This window comes from Zingiber officinale, chromosome 8A (assembly GCF_018446385.1).
Source record: "Zingiber officinale cultivar Zhangliang chromosome 8A, Zo_v1.1, whole genome shotgun sequence".
Taxonomy (NCBI): Eukaryota; Viridiplantae; Streptophyta; class Magnoliopsida; order Zingiberales; family Zingiberaceae; genus Zingiber; species Zingiber officinale.
Window position 1 is genome coordinate 133319331 of NC_056000.1, and position 10270 is coordinate 133329600.

At 38.3% G+C, this 10270-nt stretch overlaps 1 protein-coding gene across 2 annotated transcripts; it reads left to right on the top strand.

The window, feature by feature from the left end:
- The first annotated feature begins 6803 nt into the window (after positions 1-6803).
- LOC122010311 lies at positions 6804-9564 on the top strand. Of its 2 annotated transcripts, none has more exons than XM_042566801.1 (4): positions 6804-7466; positions 8228-8344; positions 8557-8620; positions 9304-9564. In XM_042566801.1, exons 1-4 carry the CDS (start codon positions 7247-7249, stop codon positions 9404-9406), a joined length of 504 nt encoding a protein of 167 aa, XP_042422735.1. In that variant the 5' UTR covers positions 6804-7246; the 3' UTR covers positions 9407-9564. The 2 variants fall into 2 exon arrangements, 1 of the variants encoding a protein (XP_042422735.1); XR_006119844.1 differs by having other exon boundaries at positions 6815-7470.
- Positions 9565-10270: the final 706 nt, after the last annotated feature.

The window sequence follows — 10270 nt, forward strand, 5'->3', positions numbered from 1 at the left end:
AAGCCCCCGTCCGGGTGCAGCAGGAGCAACCCCTGATGTGGCAAGAGGAAAACCATAATAATGCCGCTCAGGGGATATCAGCATGATCTTTGGAGGCCCAACTGATGAAGACTCCAACTAGATAAGGAAGTCGCACACCCACCGACTAAGATCCACGTTGTCGGTTGTAGCCAAGAGCAGGCATAAGGGCCTAAGATTAGTTTCGAGCCCAAGGATTTGGATGGGGGCAAAATACCCAATAATGATGCTTTGATTTTTAAGGCTACCATAGTCAATTATAACATACATCACACCTTTGTCAATAGAGGTAGCTCTGTCAACATAATTTTTAAAAAGACATTTGAGCAGCTACAGATAGAGCTAAGTGAGCTCCAGCCCATGACGAGTCCTGTATATGGGTTCACGGGCAATGAAGTGTAGTCGTTCGACTAGATTAAACTGGTCATAGCTTTAGGGGAGAAACCCCTTATGAGGATGCGTCGGTCGAATTTTATTATAGTGGACGTGCCCTCAGCATACAATGTCGTTTTGAGTTGGGCTACCCTAAATAAATTTCGGACAGTTGTTTCAACTTTTTGACAAAAAATAAAATTCCTCATAGGCGACTAGGTGGGGAAAGTTAAAGGAAATCAACTAGTAGCACGCAAGTGCTATGTTGATATTATCAAGACCGAAGCTAACGCTGCCCAGAAAATCCATCTGCTTGAAGTTATGTTATTTGGGAGGCACCCCTAACTCTGATTTATAAAGAGAAATAAGAAGTACAAATTCAGTCCGACCAACCAAAGGCTACAACTCAAATAGCAGTCGACCTGTCCCTAGAGTTTAAAGCAGAGCTGGTTTTGTGTTTAATGCACAATAATGATGTCTTCACCTGGAAGCCCAAGGAAATCACGAGCATAGTACCAATGGTTATGAAACACGTGCTTCATGTTTGATTGGATGCTCGACTGATCAAGCAAAGAAAACAAGATTTTGGTGTTGAACAAAATAAGATAATCCGGGTATATCTAAGCTTAGGGTTCACTCTCAATATATGGCCGAATATATGGCAGAGCACCCCTAAAGCTGGGCGTGCTTAATAGACCTATCTCTCCATTCAGTGCCAAGACGTACAAACTAAACCCGAATGACCCTGAAGTCAATTGAGCACATGGGTTTCAATTCTCTGTTAGTCCGTTGAGGTCGATAAGAGAGGGGTGAATTGCTTGTAAGTATAATTTAAAACTAATCTCTTGCCACTTACTATGTAAGGACAAACACACATTAGATAAACAAATTAAAAGACATAAAAGGTAAGAGACACAAGGAATTACTTGATTTGCAATCGGAGAGGTTGATAATCCAAGGCAGTGTAAGCTCTCTAAAATTCTCCTTCGATGTAGGCAGAGAAACCTCTTACATAAATTTGAAGCATGAACAGAAAGATAGAATTTGTAGATGAAGTATAAGTGTGTTGTCTGAAATGAAGAAGATTAGAGCTCTATTTATAGCCTACTAGTCGAACTAGCCATTTTGCTGATGTGGCATCTGGGTGCCTAGACTCGGTTTGAGCGCCCCCAGTAGTGCATCTTATCTACTACTCAACGGCTACATAACGGTTTGAGGATAAAATTTTATCCTTGCCTGGGCGCTCATACTATTGTTAAAGTGGACTTTAACGTCATTGTCGCAACAATGGGCACCCCTATTGTGCCAAGGGGGTCGGGTGCCTGAACATGGTCCGGGCACCTGGATATGTCAACTCTGAGTTGACTTGTCTGGCTTCTCCTCCAGTCGCTTGGATGATTCTTCGGCCATCCAGAGTTGTGCTCACTCAAATCCAACTCTGGTCTTTTCTTCTCAAGCAGATTTCCGCTCCAACTTCTCGTCCCTTAGAAATACCGTGTGCATCCTTCTTGTCAATCGATATACTCTTCCATAATACCTCATCCCTCGGATGCACCAAGCTCATCGACTCACATCCCGTGCCATCCTTCTCTCTAGTTGCATCTTTCACTCAACTTCTTGTGTTCCTAAGCTCATGCACACTTAGACACAAGGATTAAATATAATAGGTGTTAGCAATTCGAGCCGCAAAAACCACTTTTTGCGTTGCGGAAATCCCGAATTCTAGCCATGGATCCGTGCAAAGATATATTTAAAATTAAATCATGTACATGTTTCTATACTAGATCTACCTTAGATCTACATGAAAAGAGAGTATACCTTTGTCGCGAAGCCCTTCGCTTATCCCGCTCGTCCAAAAAAAAAATGCCGGATACTTAAAACTAAATCATTTCTGTTTTTTCTTCTTTTCGTGCATGAGGTGGAGGTAAATAAGAGCTAGATGTGATCCTTGACCATCGATACAGTAGAAGATGATTATATTCAGATCAGTTATCTTTTATGATTTATCTATAAATTATACAAAAAATAAATGATGAAATTAATTTATAATTGACCTTTAAATGGTTAGGAAGTGGGAAGAATTTTTTTTAAGATATATATTTGTTAAAAATTGATCCCTATTTTATTGTAGTAAATTTATCACTTTCTAACCAATTGTATACCCTGTGGGGACAAATCCCTTGACTATGTCAATATAGATTTGGTGTTATGTATACTTAACTTAGTCGATATAGAGTTTCACGTAGATAATCCTTGACTCAACCAACGTAGATCCCAACCCTTAACTGTACTCGGATTTTGAGTTTGATGAAGTCAGAACAACTTTAGAATAGGTCAGATTAACGTGGAAGAACTTGAAATTAAACAGAGTGACCTTGCCAAGTTGAATGAAGTTGGAGCCAAGTCAATAGAGGGTTTAACCTAAAAGGTTCAGTGGCGTAGTTAGATTTTTAACCAGAGGGGGCAAATTTAATAAATTTTAAAAAACTAATACAACACAAAATATCTAGCCATTGTTTTTAGTAGAAATTCCTCAGAATTTATTTATGACTCAAAGTTGCTGAATCATTTGTGATTTCGCTTTCTCATAATATTTAATATTCTACATATGAGACCTTCATTCTTATCTAAATAATTATCTTAACTAATAACCTAATAAAATAAAGTTGATACTTTATAGCTCTTATTCAATTAATGAAACATGAAAAAAAAACTTACTCCTCTTGCTGTGGTTGGACAAAAGGGAAAAAGAACGACTTGTAAAGTATTAATTATTGGAAAAAATAAAAGGAAGATTGTTGCTTTTGAGAAAAACATAAAAGAAAAGATAGGGATGAAGAAGTAAAAAAAGGTAGAATTTTACCTTCTTTATTAGCAACCTTGATTAGTTTCAGTGAGCTCAGCAATAACACAAATAGAGCAAAATAACACAAAACAAGGTTATTTTTGCGATGCCAACAAAATCTTAGAAAACATGAGAAGAGGAATGGAACGAGATGTTACAAGCGGACCTAGAAGTGGCGTGGAAGTCAAAGTCAAGGTGAGGTGGTAGCTAAAGTGTCACCCTCATCAGGGCTTAATTCCTCACTCGATCTAAGGCTTTCGGTATAAGGGCGACCACCCTAAGAGTCGGCCGTGCCTGAAGGATCCAATACTCTACTTGTGAGAAACCGACTGACACAAAAGTCAGTCGAAAGTATGACTCGCACAACATAACTTTGTTATATATCTGGCTGCCCCAAAGGCTGGTTGAGAGTATCTAAGTTAGCCTTCACTCTCAATATATGGTCGAATCTACGGTCGAGCGTCCCTAAAGCTGAGCAGGGTTAATATGTTAGATCGAGATGCACGTGAGAGGGGGAGGGGGATCACGTAGTTTTAAAAAACTTAGGATGCGTTTGGTTTGTGCGTTTTCCATTTTTATTTTATGGAAAACACATATTTCTAAAAAATGATGTTTGGTTTGTATTTTCCATGTCTATTTTCTAAAAAAATAGATAGCATTTTCTGAAAAAATAGAGAATGTCTAAAAATCATTTTCTATTTTTTAGAAAATACACGTTTTTCAAAAAAATGAAAATGAAAAACATGCAAACCAAACACACCCTTATCTTTTTCATTTTATAACTAAGAGTATGCAGCAAAAAAGAAGTAGACAGAAATGGAAAAGACATGAACACAAGGATTTTTACTTGGTTCGGAGCCTTCGGTGACTCCTACTCCAAGACCCAGGTCCCACGGACTTATTGACGGATAATCCACTAAATACTTCTTTCAAAACCACCGGAAGAGAGGATCGAGTACAAAAGAGTCAGAAAAGTGTAACACACTACACTTTTCGTTTGTAGAAATTAAGTACAGTAATTAATTCGTTACCAAACACTGTTTGTAGTTGGTCGGCTTCAACTCAGTGTTTAGGCGGCTTCTCGGTGGTATTCGGGCATAGTAGAGTTGTAGCAGCAAGTCGAAGTAGTCAAAAAGTTGTTCGGATGTGTAAAAGCTCGTATAGAAGTTGATTGAAGCCTTGGGTGAAACATCCTTTTATTGAGCATAGAAGGCGCCTTCCATAGCTTTGAAGGTGCCTCCAACATGAAGAATCTGATCCCGAACCACCTGCTCTTTATCTGTGACGAAGTCTGAATTTTATCCTATGGAAGGCACCTTTAGTGCCACGGAAGGTGTCTGCCATTAACAGTATGAATGCGCCTTCTATACCATGGAAGGTGCCTCAGACACTATTCACCCGAGGCCTTTTGTGCTTCTTTTGCCCTGCAACAAATGTTAGTCCAATAACCTGTAAGATAATATTAGCACAATAATAATAAGAAATGGTAATTAGATTCTATCTCCCCGAGACTAGGATCTAGTCAGGATCTCAATTTAGATTTTTGTAATGGACCTAAATTGAACCGATGCGTACTATCCTTTCGAAAGGGATGTGTCCTCACTTAGTCATTCTCCTCCTGTAACTTACCTCTACTTACTAGGTATAAAGTTACCTCCGGAATCACACATCCGGATTTCAGGAATCAAACATCCTGATCCACTAAAATTACATATCCGGTCTTCTCCAATCGGGAATCACACATTCTGACCTACAAGAATTGTACATCCGGTCTTCAACTAATCACGAATTGAACATCTTGACTAAGTTTAGTCAACCCTACACATTTGATAATAAGGTTTGATTATGACAACACCTAACTTAACTTATTGTCATTCATCAAAATTTGAGTTAGATCATCAGTACAAATTGCACCAACATAATAGATCTATTTCTCCATTCAGCGCCAAGGCATACAAATTAAACCCAAACACTTTGAAGTCAATTGAGCACATGGGGTTTAGTTCTCCACTTTTGTAACATTACTTTCAGCTTATAGATGTCGTCCTACAATACAGTACAACCTTCAATATAAATCAGACCGTCACAAGGTCGGTCGTACCTATGAGATCGAGTGCCTTGTTATCCAATAGTTAGTCTCCCATCACATGGTACATCGGTTCTAGAACTGATTGTACCTGCGAGAGTTGACTCTTCATTACTTATCATATCTTTAGCATGAGCCTACTAGCATATTGCCGATCGGACTTATGGCTGGTCAAGCTTATGTGATTCAACTCCCCCTTTAAATGTACAATGCTCCTATTTATAAGTTTGATTGGGTTTATGAGGTGTTATTCCTATTTCATATATGAATGCTTATGGAAAAATACATAATGTTATTCTCATTACAAATTTGGTCGGACATAAAGATGGTCGAGATATCCCGTTCGTCCAAGTATCCGACTGGGTTATATTCTAGGAGAACGCTCAAGGCAAAATGTATAAGGTAATTCTCATTACAAAGTTGGTCAAACATAGAGGTAGTTGGAATACCCCATTCGTCCAAGAATCTAGTCGAGCTATATTTCAAGGGGCAATATTGTCATGGAATCACAATAGATTGTCAAAATAACAGCTATCCATCAAAAAATATTCTTCGATTATAACATATGCACTCAATGGAACATTCTTACGAAAGTGATTATACAATTTCTATTATTATTATAGAGGTTACACAAGACTATTCATATAACAAAAGATTCCTTAGAGGATAACTGCATAAATTTTGGACTGTATATCTTTCATTATTTGACATATTCTGACACTGAATATTCCCTGTCACTTAATTATTGCGGAGTTATGAAAGGAGATATAAAAAGGGGGGGGCTCTCTTCGCTTATGACATATGCTTTATAGATTATTGTGCAACATTACTCCTTACTACACTCACTCAATCTTACTGTAGTTCTTCTCCATTTTTCGCTCAGTCTTCTACTGACTTAAATGTCGGAGGGCCTATGCTAGGGACCTCTTCCTTGGTTGTTATCCTAACGTTCTGTTGTCTCTTTTGAGTATGCGCATAAAGGAGGCGAAAGGAGAGCTAGGTGCCATGGTCTCTCCCCAGCGAAGCCTTCTCTAGGTTAACAGAAGTGCCACCTTTCCCAGCATGTTATCTCTACAGTTTCTAAACAAGATCAAATTTGAAACACACTACAAGAAAATTGCAGTTCTACAACACTTAAACGACAACGCTTTTTATAAAAAGCGTTGTCTATTTTTTTTTAACAACGCTTTTAGTGAAAAGCGTTGTCTATTTCATTATTTTCTTATTAATAGACAACGCTTTTCTAAAAACCGTTGTCTATTAGTGATTTTTATGGGTCAAAGACAACGCTTCGTAAAAAGCATTGTCTATTAGCCTTTCTTTAGTGTCTACGACAACGTTTTTTAAAAAGTGTTGTCTATTGTTATATTCACATCTAAATCTTGATTAATACAAACCGTTGGATCTAAGTAAGGAGTAGAAAATCGAAACCCTTCTCCCAACTCCTATCTTCCGATCGTTTTGATCCCGAACCCTTCTCCCAACTCCTCATCTCACACGACCTTCTCCATCCAACTCCTCCTCTCACGCCCTCTCCTTCCAACTCCTCTCCAACAAACCTCTCTCTGGCGAACTCCTCTCCGTGAACCTCTCCTCCAAACTCCTCTCCGTCAGGACCGCGGGAAAAATTTCCTCACCTTATTCCTTCACCTTTTTCGATCTACACGCTCGGGGCCCAGTTTGGATATAAATCCTACGACTGAGCAAGGACGACTGCTAAGCCTCACGCGGTAAGTACACGCATAGTATTTTAGTTTGTGTTCCTTTCCCCTTCCCTTCCCTTTCTCTTCCTTTGCAAAGCCTAGGGTTTTGGTGCGAATCGAAGCGCTTCCTGCTCGCGCTGCGCGAGACCAAGGAGGAGCGGGAGGCCCGGATCCGGAGCCTCTTTGGCTTCTTCAACAAGGCAGGGCTTGGCTACCTCGATTATGACCAGATCGAGACTGGCCTGTCCGGTCTCAACATCCCCGCTGAGTACAAGTACGCTAGGGATCTCCTTAAGGTTTGCGACTCCGACCGCGACGGGCGGGTCGAATACCAGGAGTTCCGTAGGTACATGGACGGCAAGGAGCTCGAGCTCTATCGAATCTTCCAGGCCATCGATGTCGAGCATAATTGCCCGAGGAACTCTGGGATGCCCTCATCGAGGCAGGTAAAATTGATTAAGAAGGAACACTCTGAACTGCATCTCAAGTAACGAAGTAACATTATAGATAGGAACCGTTGACAGAGGATTTGATTATTTCCGAGTTCATTGCATAATCATAACGCTGGTCTAGTATTCCACTAATATTATGGAAGTGTACTAAATTCATTCCTCACATCTATGCGGCATACAGTGAGTACCGGGATCCTACACCTACAACTGATAGTTATCCTAGTGTTTCAAAATTATCTTTGATGATCATTATTCTTACTACCGAGTTGCATTTTGTTTGCTTATTTTAGGCATTAAATTTCAAAGAAGCAACATGAGTTCAATTCCTTCCATTTTCTCCCCTCGCTTTTGTTATTTTATACATGTTGCCCAATAAATTCAGTTTAGAAACTATTGACAATGGACAACACTACTACAGGGCAAAGGTAAAAACATTGGCTTTATATGATGAGCCATGAATTGCATAGCTGCACATCCAAAGATGCAAGAACAACTTACCTGTCTGCATAGATATCTAATTGTATATACTGAAGATCCTAGATTCGGTTATCATCATATTTCCTTATGGCTTTTAGACATTAAAACCCCTGATTCTTAAGTGACTATCATCCAAATCTTTTCTACAAAAATATTGGTTGTCATGATTGGTTCTGATTAAGTTTAAGTTTCTATATTGGAATTGGTTTTGCATAATGCTTTTCTTCATGCCCATGTTTTATTACTAACGTGAAATCTTTTGATGTATCTGTAGAGGTTGATTTGGCTATGGAAACAGATATGGATCGCGATAAGGGCCCTCAGAAGATGTCAAATGGTGCACCATTAGAGAAGGAAACGGATGACACACTCATGGAGAAGGAAACTGACAGTTGAGTTAAAAAGTTTTCAACGTTTCATTCTTTTGTCATCATAATAAGTTGACTGCATAAGCCAAAAGGTTCATTCTGTGTTGTTGTTATATTTTTCTTTATAATTCAGAACAAAACTTATTTTTGTCTATTAGTGTGTGATATGATACTAAACACATGGTTGCATTTAATAAATGTTATGATAAGAGCTGTTGCTTCTTAACTTTGTCAGGTTTCAAGCATGGGCGAAAAGAAGGGTGTCGACATGGAGGAGGGATCACTAGAGCTTGGCATGGGTATGGAGATATCATCATATGCCTGCTTACATTTTCTTTTGTATAGTCTGATCTATGCTGACCAATAAAATATAAAGAAATTTGATGGGGTATTTTTCAGTTGATTAGTTTTCTGTAGGTGGAAAGGTCTGAACTATTAAGTAGCATCAACAATCAACATCCTTTGAGTCCCACCAATCTAAGGCTTCAGAAAATTGCCATAATTGTGCTTCAACCATGTTTTATATTCTAGAGTTGTATGCATATATAGTTTTGATCCATAACACACCATGCTTTGATTAGGTGATTTGACTATATTTTTTACATTATGAAATTAAAAATGGTAAAATAGGGCTAAACTGCATCATCAAACTGCGGATGAAGGGTGTACTACAACTATCTTGAGTTAAATGTTGTTATGTCTTGGATTAGAGAGTTCAACAATTCTAGTTGCCTTTCACTAAATTTGCTTCTTCTTGAGAAACAGATGCCTTTTTAGCATTTCTGTTTTGAATGTGGCTTTGAGCTGTTTCTAGAACAGGACAATTCCTATAAGGTCATTGGTATGTTGATTTCTTAACCTTGTATAATATTGGTTAATGTCAGTATTCATTCATTCGTCTCCAATGATTGTTTTGTTTCTTTTGAGAGCCATCAGTAATGCTCATGTATGGACTTGAAACATATTATTGCTACTTTTGTAGGTGGATACAGGACAGTCGAGATCAGTACACTAAGGAGCGTCTGGATTTAGTAATTGATCAGTACACTAAGCGTCTGGATTCAGTAACTACTGTACTGTTTTGAGTAAACAGATTGTTGGCTACTTCTTCAGTATTCAGTATTTAGTATTCAGTAGCAACTTCTTCAGTATTCAGCTTGTTGGCTAAATAGATTGTAGCTGTTCAAAACAGATTTTTTGTGCTCTTTTGTTTTATATATGAATATCACTATCTACTTTGAAACAGAATTAGTGTTAATTTTGATATTTACTAGCTTCTCATGTAATTAAATACTAATATTACTTCAACGTCAGATTTCTATTATTTTGGTATGAGTTTGAAATCATTAGCTAAGTTGATTATATGTAAAATTCGAAGCTAGACATGGTAAAATAAAAATAATAGTTTTGGAAATATAAAAATAATGATTTTTAAATATTTTTTTTTTAAATTTTTTTCTTTAAAACGACAACGCTTTTAAAGCGTTGCAAAAAGTGTTGTCTTTGTAAAAAAAATAACAACGCTTTTAAAGCGTTGTAATAGTGTTACAAAAGCGTTGTCTTTGGTACAAACGACAACGCTTTAAAAGCGTTGTCGTTGAGCAGACTTTTAATAACAGTGCCTTTAATAACGCTTTTTCAGGCACAAAGACAACGCTTTAAAAGCGTTGTCTATTAGCTTTTTTCTTGTAGTGACAGTCTATAGGAACTTTCACTTGAATCTGAAATGTAGAGATGGAAGGAGCTGGATGATTCACCGTCGTCATCCTGTCTCAAGAGGATTTCGAGTTACTGGTAGCCGCTCGAGCATAGAAGTTAATGCAACAGCAGCAAGCAACTGCCACCTGTATGTTGTCGCATGATTTGGCCATGTACAGGATGGGTCCTCACACTGAAAGAGGAACTCGAGTGGAAGACCCGACTGGATTTCAACCAGTTCCTCCACCAGC

Excerpts from the sequence above, each read along its gene's own strand:
- LOC122010311 (XM_042566801.1), top strand. The coding sequence starts at position 7,247 with ATGACCAGATCGAGACTGGCCTGTCCGGTCTCAACATCCCCGCTGAGT. Across the intron at positions 7,467-8,227 it reads TCTGGGATGCCCTCATCGAG|AGGTTGATTTGGCTATGGAA; the intron begins GCAGGTAAAATT and ends ATGTATCTGTAG. Across the intron at positions 8,345-8,556 it reads CATGGAGAAGGAAACTGACA|GTTTCAAGCATGGGCGAAAA; the intron begins GTTGAGTTAAAA and ends TAACTTTGTCAG.